Below are 24,757 nucleotides of genomic sequence, written 5' to 3' on the forward strand. Positions count from 1 at the left end.
AGAGAGAGAGGGAGACACAGAATCGGAAGCAGGCTCCAGGCTCTGAGCCATCAGCCCAGAGCCCGACGCGGGCTTGAACTCACGGACCGTGAGATTGTGACCTGAGCTGAAGTCAGACGCTCAACCGACTGAGCCACCCAGGCGCCCCTTAAAAGAATTTTTTTTAATGTTTATTTAGTTTTTGAGAGAGAGAGACAGAGAGAGAGAGAGACAGAGTGTGAGCGGGAGAGGGGCAGAGAGAGAGAGAGAGGGAGACACAGAATGTGAAGCAGGCTCCAGGCTCCCAGCTATCAGCACAGAGCCGGACGTGGGGCTCGAACCCACAAGCTGTGAGATCATGACCTGAGCCAAAGTCAGACACTTAACTGACTGAGCCACCCAGGTGCCCCTTATCTTTTTAAAAATTTTTTAATGTTTATTTATTTTTGAGACAGAGAGAGACAGAGCATGAATGGGGGAGGGGCAGAGAGCGAGGGAGACAGAATTGGAAGCAGGAGCCATCAGCCCAGAGCCCGACGCGGGGCTTGAACTCACGGACTGTGAGATCATGACCTGAGCGGAGTTTGGACGCTTAACCGACTGAGCCACCCAGGCGCCCCAGTTTCTACATTAATATATTACAAAAGTAATACCTGCACCTTGTGGCAAATACTCAACCCACATTAAAAGGATAGATATTCTTTCAAACCTTTCCTAGGCTCATACAAACATGTAGACATACATATAAGTGTTTCTCCAATGCCCTCCCTTTATATGTATTTTTTTCCAAAAAATGAGACCATGTTGGACATTTGATGAAATGTGAATTAAGTCCATGGATTATATAGTAGTATTGATCTGTGTTAATTCGTTGACTTTTATAATTGTCCTGTAGTTATATAAGAGATTTCCTCGGGGCGCCTGGGTGGCGCAGTCGGTTAAGCGTCCGACTTCGGCCAGGTCACGATCTCGCCGTCCGTGAGTTCGAGCCCCGCGTCAGGCTCTGGGCTGATGGCTCGGAGCCTGGAGCCTGTTTCCGATTCTGTGTCTCCCTCTCTCTCTGCCCCTCCCCCGTTCATGCTCTGTCTCTCTCTGTCCCCAAAATAAATAAAAAACGTTGAAAAAAAATTAAAAAAAAAAATAAGAGATTTCCTCATACTTGGGAGACAACACACTGATGTGTTTACAAATAAAGAGGCATCATGTCTGCAGCATACTTCTATTTTGCAATTTTATTTTATTTTATTTTTTTATTTTTTGAGAGAGAGTACGAGTCGGGGGAGAGGGGGCAGAGGGAGAGAGAGAATCTAAAGCAGGTTCCACGCCAAGCGCGGAGCCCGATGTGGGGCTTGATTTCATGAACCACGAGATCATGACCTGAGCTGAAATCGAGAGTCAGATGCTTAACCAACGGAGCCACCCAGGCGCCCCTCCAGCATACTCTTAAATAGATTAGAAATATACATATGTTTCTGTAGCAAAATGTTGACAGTTGGCAAATCTGGGTAGAAGGTATCCAAGAATTCTTTCTTCTATCCTTGCAACTTTTCTGGAAGTCTGAAATAATGTCAAAGTCAATTTTTTTTTTTTTTTTTTGAGGAGAGAGAAAGAGGCAGAGGGAGATGGAGAGAGGGAATCTCAAGCAGGCTCCAAGCCTAGAGCAAAGCCTGACACGGGCTCGATCTCATGACCCTGAGATCATGACCTGAGCTGAAATCAAGTTTTGGATGCTTAACTGACTGAGCTACCCCGGTGCCCCTAAAAAAAAAAATTTTTTTTTTAAATTTTTTTTTAACGTTTATTTATTTTTGAGACAGAGAGAGACAGAGCATGAACGGGGGAGGAGCAGAGAGAGAGGGAGACACAGAATCGGAAGCAGGCTCCAGGCTCTGAGCCGTCAGCCCAGAGCCCGACGCGGGGCTCGAACTCACGGACCGCGAGATCGTGACCTGAGCTGAAGTCGGACACTCAACCGACTGAGCCACCCAGGCGCCCCTAAAAAAAAATTTTTTTAAATGAGATCGTGCCTTGCATCTATCTTACTCAGTGACTTGCATCTTTTTACTTGACCATATACAACATTTTTTTTGCAGGTCAACACATATAGTTCTACTCATTCTCTTTCATGCTGCAGAATATTGTGCAGTAATGTTCCATTGCATGAATGCACTCTGCTTTATTCAACCACTCCCCTTTTGATGGCTTTGACTTTAAATGTGATCTCAGTTATATATTAAGGACCTATATGCATTTGTATTTGTTTCCAGATTCTCTATGCTGTTCCACTGGTACCTGCCCATGACCATGTTATACTCTTTTGAGCTTTACTACGAGGTCTACCGTCTGGTTGGCAGGATCCTTGTGGCTTTTTTTTTTTTTTTTTTTTTATTCCACGAAGTGTTCTTGGCAATTCTTGTACGTCCATCCCTCCAGATGAATTTGATCTACAGTGAACATGGCATACCTCTCTATTTGCGGAAGTGTTTAAAGCAAGTCTATGTAAAGAAATAAACCATAGAGAGAGATCACTTGCATTAAAAAGTACTTTGGGGGGGCGCCTGGGTGGCGCAGTCGGTTAAGCATCCGACTTCAGCCAGGTCACGATCTCATGGTCCATGAGTTCGAGCCCTGCATCAGGCTCTGGGCTGATGGCTCGGAGCCTGGAGCCTGTTTCCGATTCTGTGTCTCCCTCTCTTTCTGCCCCTCCCCCGTTCATGCTCTGTCTCTCTCTGTCCCAAAAATAAATAAACGTTGAAAAAAAAATTAAAAAAAAAAAGTACTTTGGGGGCTCCCATCCTCAAGGGCTATTTGAGTCTCTTTTTTTCAAAGAAGAAACTTGTGGGGACAAACTGCTGTCATAGTGCTCGCTCTTCTGCCCTGCTTTGTCTGTTTGAACCTGACCCATTCTTCCAAGCCTCCTCCTCTGTGGTGCCTTTTCTGCTGTCTTCCCTTCTTCCAGGCTCCTGTCCCCCTCTGCACTGGGCATGACTCACCTTCCTCCAAATACATTCACTGACTTGCTGTGACTGTCCTTCGATAGCTAAGTAGCTGACTTGTCTGAGCCTCAATTACTGTCTTTGGAAAACGGAAAGAGTATCTGCCGTTGTGAGTTAAAAGAAATAATGTATGAAAATCATGGTCATAGTCACACAGAATGCCCTCAAATACTTTAGTCTGATGTTATCACGCTCTAACACGTACCCGCACAGCTCTGCACCTCTCCACAGATTTTATCCGTATGTATTAGGGCCCTTATCCTTTCTACCTTCTAGAATAATTATTTGCGTAGACTGTAGGCTCCTTGGGGATAGGCATGATAGGGTGGAGTGAAAAGAAACAGGATTTGGAATCAAAAGATTCGGGTCTGCCCCTAAGTGACTGAGGACCAGTTGCTTCTCCCCGAGTTTCTTCCTTAAGAAGAGAGAGAGAACAACAAAACGTGCCCTATCATCTCTTCGTGTACTTGATCAGAATGAGATAATGGATGCTCAGCGGCTTTAGAGATTGCCAAGTGCTAATGTATTCTTATCCAATTGTCCTGCCTGGCTCCCAGAAGCCCAGCAGGGCGCCTTGTTGGGGGTAGGAGGCGTGTGCGCAAGGATTTGCACACGGACTTCACCTGGTCGTCACAGTTGCCCTCTGAGATAAGCTTTAGCATCCCCACTTCCAAGATGAGCAAACGGAGGTGTGAAGCGGGTGAAGCGCTTCACTCGTTCATTCATTCATTCAGCCACCTTTGAATGAGCAACTGTGGTGCATCTGACACCCAGACACTGGGGATACAAAGACCATATCCCTCGCTCATGGTCCAGAGTGGAGGACAGACACCTAAAGATAACACAAGGCAGATTATGAATTAAGGCAAATATTTATCAGGTACTCACTGAGTGCCAGTCGCTGTGGCAAGCTCTTGGTGTGTTTGGCTCATTCAGTCCTCCCCGCCGCTACCAGTCGGTATCATTATTATGCACATTTCTCATCTATCCATAAATAAGGCAGGGCGATCGCTTACGGTTTCATGAACAGCAACGGGCAGAGCCAGAGGCCCCACTGTAGCCAAACTCTGCCACTCCTGATAATAAGGCAGCACACAGGACATTGCCAGAGTCCCAAGGAGGGACCCCTAACTCAGTCTGCTGTTCATGGTGGACAGGGAGGCTTCCCGGAGGTCTAGAAATTAGCCAGGCAGAGGTGCGTTGGGAAGCAAGGCCATCCCAGGAGAGGGAAAGGTGTGGAGGCCGCCTAATGGCAGTCTACACAGCACCCCGGGCAGGAAGGGACTGGGGTTTGTGAGGAGACTGCAGAAGCGGGCAAGGACCGGTCTAGAAAAGAGAGGGTCCATATCCTAGAGGTAGCCAAGGTTGGAAGGGTTTTAAGCAGCGGAAAGACTTGGCTAGATTTTTAGCAAGATCTGGGCAGCTGGGTAGAGGTGGAGGGGAGAGAGACTCAAGAGAAATCCAGGCACGAGCTAACGGCGGCCTAGACAAGGACTGGGGCAGGGAAGAGGAGAGAAGAGAGATTCTGAGGCTCGAATTTTCTGAGTGATAATGATTTGGGGATTAAGTTAAAGAGGGCAGGGAGCAATTTTGAAGGACATGAGGTTTCAGTTCCTAATCCAGGGGAACGGGGGTGACTTGGTGAGGTCAGTTTGGGATGCAACCCAGGTCTTCTGGCACCCAGGCCCGTGCCCTTTCGCCTCCTGGCGTTGCCAGCGACAGTGGCCTACCAGGGGCCCCGGGATGGGGAAAGCGGTGGCTTCGCCCGCCCGGCAACAGAACTCAAGGCTTTGAACCCCACCCTTCCGGGACGTGGAGGCGACTGCAGTGCGCTCTCCTAAGCGCCAGAGGGCGGTCTCGCGCACACTCGGGCCGCTCTGGCCCCGCCCGTCTCAGTGGCCGCGGAAGGTGACGTGGACACGGAAGTGGTCGTCGTCGCGGCGGCACCGGTGGGAGCGGGGCGCGGGGCTCAGAGTGCAGCGGGCGGTCGGTCGGACGGCGGCGTCTCGCACCTGAGGCGGCGGCGGACGCAGGCGTTGTCGGTTGGGTGCGAGTCCGCTGAACCGACGAGCGGCTTCCCGGCGCCTCTCCTGCCCGTCGGAGCCCCGGAGCCGGCACCGCTCAGCCGGCGTCACCATGACCAAGGCCGGTAGCAAGGGCGGGAACCTCCGCGACAAGCTGGACGGCAACGAGCTGGACCTGAGCCTCAGCGACCTGAATGAGGTCCCCATCAAGGAGCTGGTCAGTACAGTCCCGCGGGGCACAGGTGCCCACCCGAGACCGGCGCTGGCCCCTGCGCGGGCCGCCTCCTTTCCCACGCCTCAGTTTCCAGGTCTTAAAACCAGGTGGGAGGAGTGGGACTCGGTCCTCGGGCGCCCACCTCTGCCCCCAGTTTTCTTCCTTGGATGTACACGTGTCACTTTGGCGCAGTTCCAGAAGATGAGAAGGAGCTGCTTGTTCGGCCCTGAGCTTTTTACGGGTCGGGAGTGAATCTCCCCTCGTCTGGGGGCTTTCGCAGCGCTCAGCTCCGTGCTTGACTCAAAGTAGGCGCCCACGGTGTGGTTGCTGGCTGCAGTGGGAGAATGAATGAACAAATGAATGAATGACTCGGCCGAGAAGTAGGCCTCTGGGTAGACCTGGGTGTGGCCCAGAACCCTGCATTTCTAGGAAGCCGGCCATCCCAGCCGGCTGTCCCAGCCCTGGGGCGTCCTTCCTTGAATTCTGCGAAGTGTCACTGCGGGGCCGCTGAGGGCTCTTCCCAAATTCCAGCTTAAACTGGCTGGAATCCGGGCGCTGCCGCCCACCCCACCACCCCGCTCCTCCCCGGCTCCCACTCAGGAAACTGAGGCCCGAGGTCCCAGAAGGTTACACGGCTGGATTGTTGCCAGGGTAGAGTTAGATCTTAGTCCCCGCTTTTCCCGCCGGGTTTCCTACCTGCACCCCCCACCCTAGCATTACTTGGGGATGACCTACGTTTTCCCCACTGCCTTTAACGAATTGCACTTGGCTCTGTAGTGCGGAAGTTAGAACAGATTTCCAGTTTCATTGCTTAATCTCTTGAGTGCCCTTGGCAAGCTAGTTAATCTTTATGCCTAGACCTCCTCATTTATCAAATGGTGATAATAGTTCCCATCTTCTAGGGTTATGAGGATTAAGACTAATGTAAAATACTCGCCAGGTCGCAAGTGCTGATGCACGCTGCTCTTACTACGTTATATTTCGGTGCTGATTCTTTTTTTTTTTTTTTTTCAACGTTTATTTATTTTTGGGACAGAGAGAGACAGAGCATGAACGGGGGAGGGGCAGAGAGAGAGGGAGACACAGAATCGGAAACAGGCTCCAGGCTCTGAGCCATCAGCCCAGAGCCCGATGCGGGGCTCGAACTCACGGACTGCGAGATCGTGACCTGGCTGAAGTCGGACGCTTAACCGACTGCGCCACCCAGGCGCCCCTCAGTGCCGATTTTTAAAGGCCTTTCCTAGTTGTGGGAATTTTCTCTGGAAATTGCCTCGTTAGCAGATGTCACTGAATCATTCCATATGCTGGTCTGACATTTTGTTCTTGTTCCTTTTCCTAGGTTGCCCTCCCAAAGGCCACCATACTGGATCTGTCCTGCAATAAACTGACTAGTCTACCGGTAAGATCGGCAAGCAAGCACAGTTCCTTCTAGAGCCCTGATGCTGCTTCTCCTTCTTGTTTGTTTTTTTTTTTTTTTTTTTTTTTCATTTCTTTAATGTTTATTTATTTTTGAGAGAGAGAGAGGGAGAGAGACAGTGCAAGTGGGGGAGGGGCAGAGAGAGGGAGACACAGAATCCGAAGCAGGCTCCAGGCTCTGAGCTGTCGGCACAGAGCCTGACGCGGGGCTCGAACTCGCGAACCGTGAGATCGTGACCTGAGCCGAAGTCAGATGCTCAACTGACTGAGCCACCCAGGCACCCCTCTCCTTCTTGTTTAGAGGAGTTAGGTCATAAGGTGCAATTTCAGGACAGGCCCTGCAGACAGGCTGTGACTGAATCGGAGCATGCTGGGGGGTGGGTGAGGTGGGGTGGATTGTCTCAGCAAGAAGGGAAGCAAGGCTTCATTCTTCAGAACAGTGGGAAAGTCGGGCCACGAAACACTAAAGGCAGCGGAGTGCTGGCTGAATCACTTATTGGGCTCATCTTTTTTTCTGCCTTATTTTATTCCTTTGAAGAACAGTTTACCTCTCTATTGGGTAGAGGAGATCAGAAGCCATTCCGGAAGTTGCTGTGCAGCGCAGGGAGAAAGCTGTTTATGAACAGCCTCCTTTTGATGGGGAAAGGAAAAAAGTATGGTTTTGGGGACTACCATATTATTATTCTCCCAACCCTTGAATTACTCGAGACACTTTTTTTGTTCAACACAGCCAGTCTGTGGTCAGATCCTTTTGATTTTTCTTGCACAACTTCTCCCAGTTCTCCTCTTTCATATGCTTCGAGATTTCTTCAGTTCGCCATCCTTTATACCCGTCTAGGCCCTGGAGTGGTTCAGCCCTTCAGCCTCTCCGGGGTGATAGCCATTCTCCTCCAGAGCAGTGCTCCTTCCTCGTTGCCTTTTCCATCCATCACTCTGGCCGTGTCGCTCCCTGACGTACTCCACTGGGCTCCGGCTCAGGGACCGAGTCTCAGAAGTTGGCAGGTTATTCATCGGATCGTTAGTCTGTTCCCCTCTCAGTATTCTCCCGGGCCTCGCTCATTATCTGCAGTGTCTTCCTGCGGCTCATCAGGAACCGTTTTTCACACTGAAAAAGCAGCTGAGGTCCCGCTGCCCCTAGGAAGTATTCCATGTCTAATGACAGGATGGTGGCTGTTCCGTGCAGCCTGATGCTGCTGCACGCTTTGTCGGGAGTCACTCAAGCAGCCCCTGGTGCTCTTTTCGGTCTGAACTCAGTTGTTTGTGCCTTCCTCGGCAGTGCAGAATCACTGGCGGTTTCAGGTCCCCGGAGAGCATGAGTAGTGTCTCTTAGCCAAGGCCGGAGCTTGATTTCAGGTGGGTACTGTGCTAGGTGCCGTGAAGAACAAAGAGTGACACTGAGCGCTTAAGGGGCGCATCATCTTTTCAGGAAGGCGGATGGTTCCGTTGTGTTTCGACAGCTCCTGTGAAAGGAGAACACAGGGTGCTGTGGGGGCACAGGAGGGACCCCCCTCAATGGCTCCAGTCGCAGCGAGAACAGAGCATGAGGGAACACACTTATTTTGTGCCCACTTTGTGCTACGTCCTTTTCCACGTACTTCTCACTGCTTGGCACCAGAGGGGCTGAGTGTTAGCCGCACTTCATCCAGGGTGGAACAGCCGGTGGCAGGTAGGGTCAGGTGCCTCTGGCTCGCGGGCTTCTGCGGTGGCCACACCAGAGTGTGCGCCCGAGGCTTAGGCGCTGTCTCTTTGGGTCCTAGTCGGATTTCTGTGGCCTCACACACCTGGTGAAGCTGGACCTGAGTAAGAACAGACTGCAGCAGCTGCCGGCAGACTTTGGCCGTCTGGTCAACCTCCAGCACCTGGATCTCCTCAACAACAAGCTGGTGACCCTGCCCGTCAGCTTTGCTCAGCTCAAGGTAACGGTTCACGAAGCAGCGTTCCACGGTCGGGTGAGGCACGGGGCTCGGGGGCCGATGGAGCATGGCTGTGAGGAAGGCTGGCGGAAATGCCACCTTGTTGGTGCTGCCTCGCACGGCTTTCCCTGCAGCTGGAACACACAGGGGCTTTCTTCCTGCTCATTTTGCTCGCCTTGAGGGACTCTCTTGTGAACTTGGGCTTAGCCAGCCTCTCTGTTCTATCCCTTCAGAGCCTGAAGTGGCTGGACTTGAAGGATAACCCCCTGGATCCTGTCCTGGCCAAAGTGGCAGGGGATTGCTTGGATGAGAAGCAGTGTAAGCAGTGTGCCAACAAGGTAAGCACGAAGCTCCCCCGGGTCGCCTCTGCCATTCCCCGGGGACTAGCCTCCGCCTCCTCTTGTTTTTCCCTCCCAGGGCACCTGTAGCTGTGTGTTGATTCGAGCACTAAGGTCCCAGTGAAATACATCTGCTATGAGCCTGTCAGGCAGAGGGACCTTTGTTTCTATGTTGACTTTACAAGTAGCAGAACAAGACTGTCTTCTCTACTGCAAAACTTCCGTTCTTAAGAAACCAGGACCTTGGGTCGCCTGGGTGGCTCAGTCAGTTAAGCATCCGGCTCTTGATTTTGGCTCAGGTTATGGTTTGTTGGTTTGTGAGATCGAGCCCCATGTGTCAGCGCAGCGCCTGCTTGGGATTCTCTCACTCCCTCTCTGCTCCTCCCCCACTCGCTCACGCACTTGCTCTCTCGTGCGTTCTCTTTCTCTCTCTCTCTCTGTCTCTCTCAAAATAAATAAACATTTAAGAAACCAGGACCCTGCCTGATCCCACATTACACTATTGACAGTTGTTCAAATGGGCCAAGAAGGGTAGGGGCTGTGGCCTTTCTAAGTCACGGTGGTTATAGGAATTTTGATAACGGTGTCAACATTTGGGTGCTGTACCGATAGGCAGACACGTCCTGGGCAGATCTGATTGATTTCAGTCAAGTCATCTGATAGAGGAGCGAGGAACCAAAGGCGGCACGGAAGCAGACACAGCCAGCAACCCTGAGGGGGCCTTGTGCTGCTTCTTAAGAACGACACCACGCATCTCTCACACTCCAGCCACAGTCCCTCTTCCCTCCAGCTTTAGAACAGATTGCTGCTGCTTCAGCTGAGCACCAGATGACTTACTTGGCCATGTTGAGGAGGCTTGATGAACAGAATAGACTTTAAACGCTTTAGATTTAAATCCTAGAATTGATGTCAGTGAGATGCGGGCACGAGGGGGGCGGGGGGCGCGGGTCTCTAGGTGAGGCTCAAGAATAATAGCCTTGTCTTGTCATTAGCTGAGGGCTTCTGAGAGAGTCTCATCATCTCTGTCATCCACTGGCACAGGAGATCCAAGTACAAGGTCAGTGCAGCCAGGTAGCCACGGCAACAGCTTGCCCTTAGCTGAGAACAGTACAAGTGATCGGGGAACTCCTGGCGCTTTAGGAGTGATGTGCGTTCTGAGAAAGAACGATAGCTGTAAGGGATGACTCTCCCTTCGTCCTGCATGCTTTGTATTTCACCTCATGCTCCTCATAACCCCGGGAAGTAGTGGATACGACTGCCATTTCTCTGACCCGAGACATGCCCAGTACGCACACGTTTCATTTCTCCCTTTATTCATTCAACTAGTAATACGTGAAACCTCGTGAAATTGCTGATACTCCACGAGGATAACTTCTGTTGAGCACAGAGGTCTTTAGTGTTAGCACCTACCTTCCAGACGGAGCTCCAGGTAGCATACTGCGTCGTGGATGTGGTAACTAGAGCCACGCTCCCTGGCACTGCTGCCCAGAGCGGTCTCTGGCACACCTTTAGGCGTTGTAGTAGCGTGGCTTGGGCCGGCCAGATCGAGGTCACTTGTCCCCGGGAGATAGCGTAGATCTCACCAGCCCTGACCTTGTGGCTGCATGGGTCAGCTGTAGTCACTGATAAGCCTGGGGCGTAGTACAGCACCTTTTAAAAATAATTTGTTAGCTGGAAAGCATTCATCAAGTGCTTATCAGAAAACGTGGACTGGGACCGGTGGGCAGAATCCACCCTCGGGGCTCACGGTCTGCACCAGAGGAGTCGCTCCTTTTCCTGAACTGGCTGTTTTCGGCTAACTCCTGATGTATTAGGGCCCGGGGAAAAAGGGAGGTCTCTTAAACCTCTCAGCTCTCTATTTAGCCACCTGTACACCCCTTAAAACCGCCTGAATGGTTGGTGCTTACTTAGTATTCGGAATTCAGAGTGAGACAGGGACTTTGAACTTGGGCTGCCTCTCACCATCAGGCTTGACCTTCCTGCAGATCCTGCACTCCTTGTTGAGTGGCCATTTTTTTTTTAGTAAGACTGACTCCCTTCTGAGAGGTTGCGGCAGGTTCAAGGCCTGGGTTGCTCAGGACAGGGTTCCTTGTGGCTTCAAAGCAGGCTCTTGCAGGGAGCCTGAGAGGTTGAGTCACTTGCTAAGGTCACAGGGTCCGTAAGTGGTAGCGTTAGGATTGTGCCGGGCTCTAAGCTTTCACTCTGTCCTCTACAAACAAGGGATAGCTTCTAAAAACACAGCCTGAAAAAATAAAGTCTTTTACCTCCTCCCCTAACCATGCCCGTAGTGATAATCTCTGGGGCTGTTTTTGTCAGGGGCTGTCCACGACTGACTGGACGAGGATTTGAGGGGCTCTGGGAGCCACGGCTTTGAGCGGTGTGTGGGCCAAATGGCTCTTGGCTTCCTCCTAGAGGCTTCCTTAGTTTGTGTGCTGACCTGAGTGGGACAAGCTCTGGCCCAGGAGCTCAGAAGACCAGTCCTCTGAGCTGTGCTGCCTTCCAGCCACGCGAGGCGGACAGATCACCCCCCGTCAGCCTTGGCTTTCTTCCTTTTGAGGTGGGGATCCAGTCAGTTGTTCATCAAACACATACTGAGTGTCTAGCCCGCAGATGGGACGGTAGTCGCCACCCTTAGGGAAACTAGCGTTACGACTGACGTAGATAAGAGGCCTCCCGAGGACTGGGAAGAGCGGAACTTTGTAAGGTGGCCGAGGGAGGGAGGTCAGGAAGTCAGAAGGTCTCGGCGGAAGTGCCGTCCTGCCCACCACCAAGAGTTGCCTGGGGCACACGTGAGATCGTGCGTGTGACAGGGACTGTAAAGAGCAGGACTCCTTCCACGCTCCAGTTGGCAGTGGGTTTCACAAACGTGTTTGCTCACAGCTTTAGTGGCCTGGGCTCAGCTGGCCCTTCTCCAGCTAAGGCCGGCTTAGTAAGGTAGGAGACGAAGACAGGATGGCCTCCGTTAGCTCCGCGCTGCCGTGGGGCTGTGCTCACCTAAAAGGAGCCGTCGTGCTTTTGAGCCTCCTGAGCAGACGTGTGTGCCGTGGAGCCCCCGGCTTGGGCTAGTTCGGATCTCCGCTCCCCCTTTGCAGGTGTTACAGCACATGAAGGCCGTGCAGGCTGACCAGGAGCGAGAGAGGCAGCGGCGGCTGGAAGTAGAACGAGGTAGGTGCCGTCCCTCCGCCAGCCACCTTCCCGTCCTCGCCCGGCCGCTGGCTCCCACGGGTCAGGAGCCGGGGTCCGTGGAAGCATCGTGAGGAGGAGTATGGTGGTGTATGGTGTCATCTGTGTCTAGTCCTGGCTTCTCCATTGAGCTCCAGAGTCCGGCAGCCGGCTGGGAGGGTTAAGAGGCAGCTCAACTTAAGTGTGGCCGAGACGGTCAGTCCCCTGCGAGCCCTCCCGGGGGTCCCCTGGACTAGACTGTCACCATCCCTGTAGTTATTCAAGCCTGAAACTGGAAAGATGTCCAGACGTCTGTCTTCAGTTCCCCAGTATCCAGTGTGTCAGCAAGGACCGCGTGTGATGGTTCCTCCACCCCTGGGCCGTACTGTAATTCAGCCTCCGCGCTGTAGACCCCTCCCAGCTCTGTGGCCTGTCTCCACGCTGGTGCCCCTTCGGCACGGCAGCCACAGGGATCCCTTCACAACATAAGTCGGTGATGCTGCTATTTGCTTAAGACACTCTAATGGCTCCTGATTGAATTTAGGATGAAATTCAAACTTAGCTCCACAGACGACCGGGCCCGCCATGGCCCCAGGCCTGCTTGCTTCTCCAGCTGTGTCCCGCACCCAGGGGAGAGAACGCTGTTAACTTCAGCCACACGAGCCTCTGCTCGAACACGCTAAGTCCGGTCTTACCGCAGGGGCTGTGCCTGGTTTCTTCTTCGGGTCTTTACGCGGCTGGGTTCATGTCCTTCTTGTCTGCTCAGATGTTGCCGTAGCTTTACCGTAACCCCTTCCGAACCACCCAGACGTGGGTAGCATCCCTCCCGTCACTCCATCACAGTCTCTGTTACTCTCTTTGTGGCGCATGTTGTTGTCTTTTTTCTGTTTGTTCACTCGTTTGTCTCCGTCTCTAGAAGGTCTTAGGTGCTGGAACCCGATTTGTCTTCACTGCTGTATCTCAAGCACTTAGAACAAGGCTTGGCGCACAGCGGGCGCTCTGTTGACTGGCAGATGTCTGAGCCCCCTTACTGGAGGATTCCGTGGTTGGAGAGGGGGAGGACGTGCTTAGTACTGGTCATGGGCAGACCCTGAAAGAGCCTGAGTGACACCGGGCCTTCTCACATGCGTGGCTGCTGTGATGCTGTATTTCCTTGGACCACTGCTGCTTGACTTCCTGCCTCCACATGTTCTCTCCGGGTGGGGTAGAATGTGCTCTTGGCATTGTCATTGCCCAGCTGGAACTTGGAGCTTGTTTGTACACAGAAAAGCAGTGGAAAGCTCCAGTACTTTGCATACTACAATTCAGCTACATTATGGGTCAGATGGGCTTTTAAGCCCAGAAAGACATTTAACTCCCTAATTTGTGGCATTCTGGCTTTGGAAAAATGTACTTCAGGCTTCCAAATAACTAATCTGGAAGTGCATTTTTAGAACCCAGTAATTTGTAAGCTGGGCATTGGATGTAAACGTACTTGAACCGTGAAGTAAATCAGAATGTGTCACAGATTCCTGAGTGGGAGCCTAGAGGTTCCCTCTGACAAATGATTAGTCTTGCTTTCTCAGGAAAACATTTCCGTCGTGTCTAACTGTGAACTTGAGTGCTCACTTTGTCTTCTTACTTGCCCTTCCCATGCTACGTTCCCTTCTGAAGCTTGGGAAGACCGGAATCCCATAGAATCACGGTTTCTTCTCTTGACAGCCAAGTTGTATAATAAGGGTGTCCCTCTGTGCCTTCTGAATCACCGGGCTCGTCACCCATGCCTTCCTCATGTACCCTTGTTACGTTACCCTAATCTCTCCACTGCACGGGGCTGGGAACCTTTCAATAATCCATCCAGCAAACCCTGAGAGCAGTTTACCGTATTTGAGGGAGCGCTTACTTCCTGGAGAGCAGGAAGACAGCTGTCTCCTTAAGACTGCTTCAGTGACCTGTGGCATAAGGGAAAGGCCAAGCCCGTGCTTTTAGTCACTCAGGAAAGCACTCTTGCAGGTTTGTGGGTGAGAAGTCATCTTGGGGTGGATTTTCCTGCAGAGGCCGAGAAGAAGCGGGAGGCCAAGCAGCGAGCTAAGGAGGCGCAGGAGCGGGAGCTGCGGAAGCGGGAGAAGGCGGAAGAGAAGGAGCGCCGGAGAAAGGAGTACGACGCCCTCAAAGCGGCCAAGCGGGAGCAGGAGAAGAAGCCGAAGAAGGAAGCAAATCAGGCTCCGAGTATGTTTTCGCAGTTGCAGGGTTCCGGCGGGGGTGCCGTGGGGGCACTGAGGGGGCAGTGAGCGAGGCTGCAGACCCGGTCAGATCCAGCATGCTCTCAGTCCTGGGAGTCACGTGGAGGGTTTGCCTACAGGGGGTGGGGGGGCTGTCCTGGGGAGCAGGTGCTTACGTGCAGGTGTTTGGTGAGACATGGCTTAGAGCGTTCCCAGAATAGGGAGCTGCCCTTCTTTCTTGTAAGGGTTGGATGGCAAAATCACCATAAAGCCAAGGTTGCATGTGGTCACATTGCCCTTAAAAGTCCCTCGCATCATCTGTGAAGTGCACTAGGGCATTCTGAGTGCACGGTACCGTCTCAGAGATGCCAGCACTACCTCTGGTTTTCTCTCCAAGTCGGAACAGAGCGCCCTCTTTTTGCTTGAACACGAGAGGAATCGTTTTGCTGCCTTCGGGGAGCCACGCTGTATAAAAAACACAGTGTTTTGCCTGAGTACGTCCAGTTGGGTTTGTGTAGGGACGTGGCTCCATATATAGGGGAGGATTGTACACCTTCTGGGCCGGGGGGGCCCGTGAGGGAGAGGCCCCTGAGCCGGGGAAGGAATTCTGTAGGGAGGCTGAAGGCGTGGGGCCCGGCCGCGGCTCTCCCTCGCTGGCCTGGAGCAGGCTGCCTGGCCACCGTTCTGTTTCCTTGTGTAAAATGAGGATCCCACCTCCTCACAGGGTAGCGACAGCATTAAGCAAGAAAACCTATGTGACAGGATCATGCAGTTCTTGGCGTGTGGGTGCTCGGTCAAGTTTAAAAGTTTTGGCTAAAAATCTCAAAACCAGGGGCGCCTGAGTGGCTCAGTCGATTAAGTGGCCGACTTCGGCTCAGGTCACGGTCTCACCTCGTGAGTTCAAGCGCCGCACCGGGCTCTGTGCTGACAGCTCAGAGCCTGGAGCCTGCTTCGGATTCTGTCTCTCTCCCTGCCCCTCCCCCGCACGTGTGCGCGTTGTCTCTTTTTCAAAGATAAATAAACATTTAAAAAATTTTTTTTAAATCTCAAAACCGGTTTTTATTTTATTGTATTTATTTTTTAAAAGCGTTTCAAACATTTTATTATTTTTTAAAATGTTTATTTCTGAGAGAAACAGAGACAGAGCATGAATGGGGGGGGGGCAGAGAGAGAGCAAGACACAGAACCCGAAGCAGGCTCCAGGCTCTGAGCTGTCAGCACAGACCCCGACGCGGGGCTTGAACTCAAAAACCATGAGATCATGACCTGAGCCGAAGTCAGACACTCACCCGACTGAGCTCCTCAAGCACCCCTCAAAACCAATTTTTAAAAAAAATTAGAAATGTAATATACATACTCACTCTAGCATTGAAGCAGCATTCTAACTGTGCTTGTTGCCCGCTGAAAAGCCCCTCCCCTGATCCCAAGGGACCCTGGGGACTGAGCTCCGTGAGGCGCCTGGAATGACTCCTCGTTCTGAGTGTGCCCTCTTGAGATCCACTGGAGGAGGACTTCTGTTTCGGGCTCTGCATAAGCAGAGGGTTTCAAGAACTCAGATGGTCTTAAAAAGTCCTCTCGTCAGGGCCTGGGAGTTTGCCTTTGAGGAGGAGGTTCTGGCGGATCTGCCTCAATGGGTCGAGTGTGGGTCGTCTCCCACTGACTGAACGTTCTTGTCCGCTGTGACTCTGTCCCTCCAGAATCGAAGTCCGGCTCTCGCCCCCGCAAGCCGCCCCCCAGGAAACACACCAGGTCCTGGGCTGTGCTGAAGCTGCTGCTGCTGCTGCTGCTGTGTGTGGCCGGCGGGCTGGTCGCCTGTCGGGTGACAGAGCTGCAGCGGCAGCCCCTGTGCACCAGCGTGAACACCATCTACGACAACGCGGTCCGGGGTCTGCGCAGCCACGACATCCTGCAGTGGGTGCTGCAGGCCGATTCTCAGCAGTGAGCCTGTCCTCCACACCTGCTGCCTCCCAGCCTTGGAGCTTGGATTCCTATGGAATTGGGTTCTGCTGGACACAACCTCTTTTTAGCGTCCGACCTACCTGCCATCATCAAATGGCTGCCGATTGGTACTTGAGATCCCCTCTTTGTAGGACTTCTCCGTTCCTTGGTCAGGGTCCCCTGGCGGAATAAGAAGTGAGACGTGGGGAGAGTTACCTGCATGCCTAAAGGAATAGGCTTGGGGTGGGGAGAGGGAAAAACGGCCTTTTCTAGTTGTTCTACAAAGCTGTGTAAAGGCAAGGCTCATTTCTACTAAACGGTCAGGTCAGCTGTCACTACATTTATACTTTTGTATGTCACAAACCCTTTCTTTCATTCCTCCCTGGGCAGCCAGGGCAGATCAGGAGGCAGTGTGATTGGGGACTACGGGAACACCATACTCGGCAAATCTAGCCTAAATTGGGAGGGGTGGGGGTGGGGATACCTATTTTCTTAAGGACCTCAGACATTTTTAATGACCCTATAAAACCTCAGGCTGTGAAAGGGACTTCAGGACCACCCAGTCCAATAGAACACTTGCAGACAGGGAAACTGAGGCCTTCTGTGACTTGCCTGTGGTCTCCCAGCTAGTTGAGGCAGAACTGAACTCCTGCTCCAGTATCCTGTCATTTTGCTTCCATAATAATGTCAGGAGAGAACAGAAGTCACACCAGAACTGAGTGTCTCTCGGCTGGGGTGTAAAATCTTTGACGGTAGGCAAGCTTCATGTCCCACAAATAGAAATCTCATAGCCACGAGGGTCCTGGCAGCTCCTGTAGAGCCCTGCCCCCGGCTCATGTGGCTTTCGCAAAATGGGGACGGCCCAGGCTCCTTGCCTCAATTTTAGAGCATTAACTCCCTGATTGCCAGTAAACAACGAGGTGGACCATTGCAAAGCCATATTGTCTCGGGCAGCTGTTGGTAGTTGGTGCGACAAAGTTAAGTCAAAGTCAACCTGAAAACTCCACAAAGTTTCATGGAGATGGACGTCTAGAATTGTTTGGGTCTAGACCTAGAACCACCTCCGCAATGAAGGGAAGCGAGTGGCACCACGGAGTTTAAAAGTGGCGCACTTCCTAATGACCAGCACAGACGGGCAGGACTGTCCATCCTCTTGTCTCCCAGATTATGCCTCTGCTTGCTCTGTGGCCTCCTTGGCCTCTCTTTTTCACAAAAGCCGGATGAAGGGAAAAGAAATGGTCATCATGGTGCTCATTCACTGAAAGGTCCCAGTTACGAGCTTCTTGTCTCTCCCTCAGGGGAACAAGAACCTGTCATGGTTCAGAGACAGAGTGAGGTCCAGGGTTTTTAGCCTTAGTGGCTCATTTGGATAGGATGGCCACTTATGACCATCCTATTGGAAGAAGTGACTTGTTCCTTTCTCCCTCCCCAGATAGCTCTGCTGCAAAAGCCCATACCTTACTCAGAATCACTACACATTCCTTAGTCTTCCTCCAAGCTCCAGAGCCATTGGTACAAATGCTTTATTGAAACTAAACAGTACGTGACATGAGATTAAAAGGATATGGAAGTCCCCACGCAGGGGCCGGTTGAGGCGGCTTCAGTGGGTGTAGGAAGGCAGGGCACACCCGGCCCTAGTCAAGTCAACCCGCTGAGGGAAGTTCACTCATGATCTCGAGATTTGATGCTGAGGTTCTTCTGGATTTCTACAATTATTAAATATGTGTCTGAGTGGTCTGTCTGTGTTTCTTTGTGTTTTGAGGGTTGAGGGCTGGCTGGGGGAGGGGGGAGGGGTGATTTGTGCACAGCAGCTGGGTTTTTGCTAGGAGAGGAAAATTAAAGGCTTGTGAAGGTAAACACAAGTATCTCAGCCATCTGTCCCAAGCTGACAGGGAGACTTCTGCAGATAAGGGTGCCCAGGGAACAGCCTGTGGTCCGACCCAGGCTTGTGCTTCAAGGAGGCGCGTCCGGTCTCTTCCTGTGGCCAAAGGCGGAGGAGATGCAAACCTCGTTTGTCATCCTTGTCCCCGAGGGCTGGCGTCAGTCTGCACTGTCTAAAGAGAGAGCTGGCTGCAGAGTGGTCATCTGAAGGTAGATCCGCCTGGAGAGCTCTGGTCCAACACGGCGGGAGGTGGAGGTCACACCTTCCCCACGGCGAACCTGTATGTCCGCAAGCAAATTCTGGCGCTCTTGGTCCGAAAAACACTGCCTATAAGCCTGCAAGTGGCAAATGACCTCTCAGTACTGTACCATCCAGTCACCCTTGTGCATCCATAAGGGGGCAGTAAGCTAGGGTGTTGGGGAGGAGAACCTGTCCTCCCCGGGTCAGTGTTAACTGCTTTTTGCAGGCCCACACTGTGGACCACCGGTGTGCCCCAAGGAAGCCGCCTGGGAGTCCACCGAGGCCATGGGGTGCCAGGTGGGGGGTGACCCCTGCAGCAGCATACCTGGACCAGACGCTGCGGGGAGGGATAGGTGTCCACAATGGCACTGGCCATGTCCAGGCTGACTCTGTTCAGCTGCTGAATCTGTCTCCTCCAGACCAGCGCGAGCCCCCTGCCAGCTCGGTCAACCTTTGCCCCTCCCGCCCAGTCACTCTCCAGGCAGAAAGAGAAACTGGTTTGATCTCGAAGCTTCCTGTGAATAGCAGTTGAAGAGTCATGAGTCAGTCACTCCACCTGTCCCCTCGGCTGGGAACTTAAAAAACCCTCCCTCCTTCCACTGACCTCCCAAGAGGCAGGCACAGTGTTGTATCTGGCCTATTTGAGTGCTTTGTTCCCAAACACCGCTAGTTGCTGGTTCCCTTAAAAACACCACCTAGTCCTTTCCATTAAGAGAGAAAGCACCAGGAAAGTACCAGATTGTTTCACATGCTGAAATTGGGTTGTGTTGACCAGAGAGCAGTGTGCACAAGGACAGACAGACACAAGGGACCGGGTGTCAGGCAATCGGGGAACCTGGTCCAGTTCTAACCTGCTAGGAGCTTAGACAAGGCACTCTCTTAAGGCCTCAGTTCCCTCAGGTATAGAATGAGGAGGGACTTGGCCTGAATGGTCTCTGAGGTCTTTTGCTAACTCTAAATTCCGACCACGAACACTCCTAGAACTAAGTAGGCTAAAAGTTTGTTTCATGAGGGCTTATTACACTGTGACCTGCCATGTAATGAAACCTGGCAACTTGGCTTACTGGTGACCCAGGGCAGCCTGCAGGCCACGAACTTACACGAACATGAGCTAAAGCAGAACATTTTACAGGCGCTAGGCTTGAGGGTTCCTCATGAGAATCCCCAGCATGAGGTCTGCTCCTTCCACCGCCAGCTTGACCGACAATGAGCCGGCAGCAGACCCCGGGGGAGGAGGACATCCGCACAGAACCAGGCCTGGCGGTGGGGCGGAGACTTGCTGGGGGCACTCACTTGAAGGGCGCCTCGGCCACAGCCTTTGTAAATGCGCAGGCGAAGTCGGCCAGCTCTTTCCAGCTCTGCACGATTCGGGCCTGGGCTTCGGTGTACAGCTGCAGATCCACCAATGCCTAGACACCCAAAAGCGGGACGGGCTGGAAGGGCAGAGGGACTCGGCCTCGTCGAAGTTGCCCTCTCACACCCGCCGAAGCTCCACCCCAGCGCCTTGGCTCCCTGTTTTAGCCCCTTCTCTCCTACTCGGTGCCAAGGCAGAGAGTCGTGTCCAGCAGGCACTTTGTTCCTTATCCACAGCAAACTGGGTTAGGGGAGAGAGAGAGCCCAGCCCGACTCAGGCAACACCGAGTTCTTACCTCTTCCACATCTACCCTGGACACCATTTGCCCTGCGCTGGCATCTGGTTGTCTCCGCTTCCTCTCCTTGGCCTGTTCTCTGTTTGCCACTCCCCGTTTCCTTCTTCTCGGAAGATGGGGAGCGCTGGAATCGGGGTGGGGGGGGAGGTCAAAGAGCAGCAGCTCCAGGCTGAGCTCAGGCAGGAAAGGGGTGAAAAGACCAGACCAGAGGGTTCCACAGGGCTTGCCAGGGAGGACCCAGATCTGGGATGAGTAAGTGCACCCGACGGCCCAAGAGCTGCCCCTTTTCAGGCTGTCTCGAGGACAAATTCAAACCTGAAGCATTTCTCCTGGTCCACAATCACCAGGGACAGAGCCTTCCCAGCTGTCCTCGCTGCGGTGTCAGTTACGAAGCTCCGGAGTGTTTCCTTCCCTTTCTCAGAGTCACCCAGGCTTCCCTGCGCGAAGGCAGACGCTGCGTTAATGTCTGTTCCCTAGAGTCGGCCCTCTGCCCCGTGCCTCACGGGACACTCGTCTCTGCCCACCTGCTTGAACTTGTAGACCATGGACACAAACGCCTCTGCCAGGAGCAGCACCAGGACCATCGGTTCCTCCACCCAGCCTTCCTCTCCATCCTGCCAAAGGACCCGGGACCCAGCAGAGAGGGGCAGCTCAGCAGGTGCTCAGCACCCGTGAGGGAGACCCAGGCCTTCTGGGTGATGAACTCACTCCCATCAGCCGAGCCCACTTGTGCAGTATTCTTCTGGAATGAAGCCGTGGTGGCCAGAAACGGTCACCCGTGATCCTGTCCCTCCCAGTCCTCCCCTGCTCGACCTTGGCATACTGCGTCTCAGAGGCGGTGAGTAAAAGGTGTGGAAATGCTGAGAACTGCCAATGTTTCTGGGCGCTTTGGATAGGGGGGTGGAGGGGAAGGAAACTCTTCCAGAGGGGTTGGTACAAATAAGTAACTTGGCCCTTGAGGGTAGATGCTGACTGGGAGCTGAGTGGCCCTTACACACACACACAGGTTTTGTGTGACAGAGATAAGAGCCACAGGGGAACGTCCGCCTGGGAGAGCACCTTCTCTTCACCAGGGCCAACAATCCAGTGTCGCACAGTGACCGGCGGGGCCAGTGCAGTTTTCTGACTGGGTCCCTGGAAACAGAAGCCAAGGCCCAGAACAGAGCAAAGTGCAGTGGGAGGAGCTGTGGGTTCTAGTTCCCGCTCAGCTGTGCTCCTCTGACCTGCCTCCCCCCGCCTGTGATGTGGGGGTAAGAACTCCCTCTGTGCGGGGTGACTGGGGTGACTACGACTGACGCACGAGGGAGAATGCGGAAGTGCCTTGAAAGGTTAAGCTGCGACATGGATATAAAGATTTGCTAACAACCCAAGTTACAAAGTGTGCAGTTAGGGGCGCCTGGGTGGCTCAGTCGGTTAAGCGTCTGAACCTTGATTTCAGCTCAAGTCACAATCTCACGGTTCGTGAGTTTGAGCCCTGGGTCAGCCTCTGTATGGACAGTGCGGAGCCTGCTTGGGATTCTCTCTTTCTCTCTGCCCCTCCTGTGTGTGCTCTCTCTCTCTCAAAAGAAATAAAACCAATTAAGAAAAAAAAAAGTATGCAATTGCCCTAAATTATTGAGCAAATGAGAGCCAAATGCGAGGAAAAATATTTTTAAGCAGGCTCCACACCCCAAGTGGGGCTTGAACTCATGACCCCAAGATCAAGAGTCAAGTGCTCTACGGACTGAGCCAGCCAGGTGCCCCAAGAGGAAAAAATCTTAACGTTTTCATCTAGAAACTCTTAAATGAGGGGCGGAGTATTGTGGATTCACAGACCAGATGAGTGGAAGGCACAGCAGCTGTAGCAACCTGGGAGCCCGGGCCAAGGAAGGAACATTTGCTGTGTGCCTGCTACGGGCCAGTGCTTGGTTATCTTAGTCCCCACGACACGGGGCACCCAAAAGGATGTAACGATGTCCTCATTTTACACACGAGGCACAAGGAGATGAAATAATTTGCCTAGGCTCATAGCCATAAAGGCCTGGGCCTGAGATTCAAGCACGAGCCCACCCATTCCCAAAGCCCAGCCAGAGAGAAGTAGAAATCCTGTGAGAATTACCTTCTCTCTGCCCCCCCCACGGATCCCCTCTCCCTCCTTCCCCACTCTGCTCCCTGCAGGAGGCCGCATCACCAGGCTGTCTGGTGCAAAGGCTGGCGGGAAACCCAGGAGGAGATTGGAGGGAGGGAGGGAGGAATGAAGTCGAGACATTTCCCTGGCTCCCTCGAGATGGGGTCACTTAGGGTTTGCTACCTTCCTCTACTGGAGGTCAAGCCTCTCTCAAGGTGGGTGCTGTCTACATTTCTCTCTCCTGGATTCTGATAACCACTTCTCCCCTTCATCCATTCAGGCCGAGGTATGGTACGAAACATGTCAGTGGTTCTCAACCAGGGGTGCGTTTTTCCCACAAGGGATGTTTGGCACCATCTAGAGACGTTTTTGATTGTCATGCCCGGGAGTGTGCTAACTGGCATCTGGTGGTTAGAGGCCAGGGATGCCATTCAACGTTCTACAGCGCACAGGACAACCCCCACAACAGAGAATTATCGGACCTGAAATGCCGACCGTACCTGAGGTGGAGAAATCCTGAGTTCACGGTGTTATTATTACCTTGAGGTACTGTGTCGTCCCTTGTCGTTTCCTTGTAGCCTGCCCACGCTTTAAAAAACAGATCCTTTATTAAATCTTCCTCAAATTACCCTAAGTTGAGTGTGCCTTCTGTTTTCCTGCTGGGACCTTGCCTAATATTCTTAACAATAAAAGCACACGTATCGGGTGGCTCGAAGAGGGGAGGAGAGACGTCAGCCAGAAAAGCTGCTACCTCAGCTAGCCCGGCCCTTCTCCTCCAGGTGATGCTGCAAGGCACGGCCTGTGCCTCAATCACACAGCGGCACTCCATGGACTGCAGCGCCCCGAGGAGCTGGCCTCCGCCTTCCATCTGTAAGAGCACTGCAACAGACGACAGGAAAGGCGCTATCAGTGGGTGGCCCAGGAGCAGGAAGGGCCCAGCACAGGATGAAGACAGTTGCCAGGAGCACCTGGATCCAGCCCCACAATGATGTGCCTTAAGCATTCCTCGGGCCTCTGTACTTTCAGCCTATTCACCAGGGCCGCCTTCTTCTGCCTTTCCTGTTGTCTCAGGGTGCTCTCCTTCCGGCTTGCTTGTCCCCGCGGCTGGCATCCCCGTGGGCCTCTCCTCTGGACCTTCTGACCATGCTTGGTTCTCTTCTGAAGTGGGGGGGCTTCAGCATTTGTTTTGGTCGCTGTCAAGCTGTCGCTCTGCACAGGGCAGGTGGCTTGGAAGGCTGGAAGCTGATGGCACAGACGGTCTCCCACAGGGTCCCTGTTACTTGATGAACGTCTCTCTGAGGTGTCACGGAAGGAGGCATCAGGGATCTTTGGAAAGGACTGTTTTTTCCAGCCGCATGATGCTCCTTCAGTACTCCGATGACCCCACACAGTTTGAATCGGGGAGCTAGCGTCCTCAGGGCTCAGCTGCTTGCGGGTCAGAAACTTACATGTAAGCCTCTGGGCCAGGGGGATTAATTCTTCCTCATCCTCACTTCCACTGCTTAGCACCCTGACTGGCTCCGTTTGTGGGACAGGTTCCGCTATGTCTGGGACAGGTGGTGTATCTTTCAACTTTGGTGATGGAGGACGGGAGGCCTCAGAATCCGAGGTGTCAACCACAACAATCTTCTCCCTCTGAGGCTGCCTCCTCTTCGTTGAAGACGCTTCCTGCTTCAGAAAGGCAAACGTTGGCAACTCTTCAGAGTCACTCTCACTGGACTCCAGCGACAGTGATGACTTTGTTAGAGCCATCGATAGGCGCTATCAAATTAATTCCCTAAAAGGAAAAAGAGAGATGAGACACAGACTAGCACTGAATTCAGTCCATTAGACACGTTCTGTGGCCCAACTTTACGGAAATACATACGGTATCTAGAGAAACAGAAAAGACAGGATGCGGTCCCAACACATTCAACCTGGAACTCAGCTGTCTGGAGCCTAACGGGACACCTCAAATCCCTTCTAGGTCAAGGCGACCTATAAACAAAGTGGAGATTACCATGAGAAAATTTCAACGCCAAGACTCAACACCACCCCTGGTTGATCTCTGCATTTGACATGCAGGTTATCAAGGCATCCTTTCTTTAAAGACTGAGGTGTAACACTGCGTAGATAGGCCACACCTTGTTTATCCATTCAGCACTGACGGATATTTGGTTCGTTTCTGGGGTTTGCCCATTATGAACAATGCTGCCGCGAACATCCATCTCCACGTTTTCGTGGGGGCGTGTTTTCAACCCTCTTGCACATACACCTAGGAGTGCAACTGTTGGGTCGGGTACAAGGATCCGTATCTTTGAATAAACACTCACTAACACTGTAGGTGTGACCCCGGGATGAGCCACCTAACCTTCCCCAGCCTCGCTTTCCAATGTAGCAAAATAGGGATAACAATACCTACGTGGTAACATTGTTGAGGAGTAAAATCGTGCGTCTACAGCGTTCGGTACAGCACGAGGCACACACGCTAAGCACTCAGTAAACACGCTGAATGCCTCCAGAGGGACCTCCTCCCGGTCCCCTCCCTGGGTCTCGCATTCGTCCGGCAAAACGAGGCTGCCTGCCAGACGCGCCCGGCTCGTCCACACCGCGCGGCACAGCCCCCGATGCCCTGGTCACCCAGGCCCTGCAGAGGGGCGCTCAGGAGGCAGGCCCCCGCTCGCCGCCCGCCGCGCCAGCACAGCGACGCTCCCCCGCC

The 24,757-nt window shown here is 53.0% G+C and overlaps 2 protein-coding genes across 2 annotated transcripts; one reads left to right on the forward strand and one right to left on the reverse strand.

The window, feature by feature from the left end:
- Positions 1 to 4,838: 4,838 nt before the first annotated feature.
- Positions 4,839 to 17,918, forward strand: LRRC59 (leucine rich repeat containing 59). Its single transcript, XM_043584109.1, has 7 exons — positions 4,839 to 5,216; positions 6,553 to 6,612; positions 8,387 to 8,545; positions 8,776 to 8,880; positions 11,973 to 12,045; positions 14,077 to 14,250; positions 15,941 to 17,918. The coding sequence occupies exons 1-7, from the start codon at positions 5,112 to 5,114 to the stop codon at positions 16,183 to 16,185; spliced, it is 921 nt and encodes a 306-aa protein (XP_043440044.1). The 5' UTR covers positions 4,839 to 5,111; the 3' UTR covers positions 16,186 to 17,918.
- EME1 (essential meiotic structure-specific endonuclease 1) lies at positions 17,687 to 24,677 on the reverse strand. Its single transcript, XM_043584108.1, has 9 exons — positions 24,461 to 24,677; positions 23,028 to 23,836; positions 22,811 to 22,938; positions 20,477 to 20,566; positions 20,268 to 20,389; positions 19,953 to 20,076; positions 19,597 to 19,712; positions 18,629 to 18,818; positions 17,687 to 18,398 (listed from the first exon to the last, which is right to left on the reverse strand). The coding sequence occupies exons 2-9, from the start codon at positions 23,809 to 23,811 to the stop codon at positions 18,222 to 18,224; spliced, it is 1,731 nt and encodes a 576-aa protein (XP_043440043.1). The 5' UTR covers positions 23,812 to 23,836; positions 24,461 to 24,677; the 3' UTR covers positions 17,687 to 18,221.
- Positions 24,678 to 24,757: the final 80 nt, after the last annotated feature.

This window comes from Prionailurus bengalensis, chromosome E1 (genome assembly GCF_016509475.1).
Source record: "Prionailurus bengalensis isolate Pbe53 chromosome E1, Fcat_Pben_1.1_paternal_pri, whole genome shotgun sequence".
Taxonomy (NCBI): domain Eukaryota; kingdom Metazoa; phylum Chordata; class Mammalia; order Carnivora; family Felidae; genus Prionailurus; species Prionailurus bengalensis.

Excerpts from the sequence above, each read along its gene's own strand:
- EME1 (XM_043584108.1), bottom strand. The coding sequence starts at position 23,811 with ATGGCTCTAACAAAGTCATCACTGTCGCTGGAGTCCAGTGAGAGTGAC. Across the intron at positions 22,939-23,027 it reads CATTGTGGGGCTGGATCCAG|TGCTCTTACAGATGGAAGGC; the intron begins GTGCTCCTGGCA and ends CGTCTGTTGCAG. Across the intron at positions 20,077-20,267 it reads GACCAGGAGAAATGCTTCAG|CGCTCCCCATCTTCCGAGAA; the intron begins GTTTGAATTTGT and ends CCCCGATTCCAG.
- LRRC59 (XM_043584109.1), top strand. The coding sequence starts at position 5,112 with ATGACCAAGGCCGGTAGCAAGGGCGGGAACCTCCGCGACAAGCTGGAC. Across the intron at positions 5,217-6,552 it reads AGGTCCCCATCAAGGAGCTG|GTTGCCCTCCCAAAGGCCAC; the intron begins GTCAGTACAGTC and ends TCCTTTTCCTAG. Across the intron at positions 6,613-8,386 it reads ATAAACTGACTAGTCTACCG|TCGGATTTCTGTGGCCTCAC; the intron begins GTAAGATCGGCA and ends TTTGGGTCCTAG.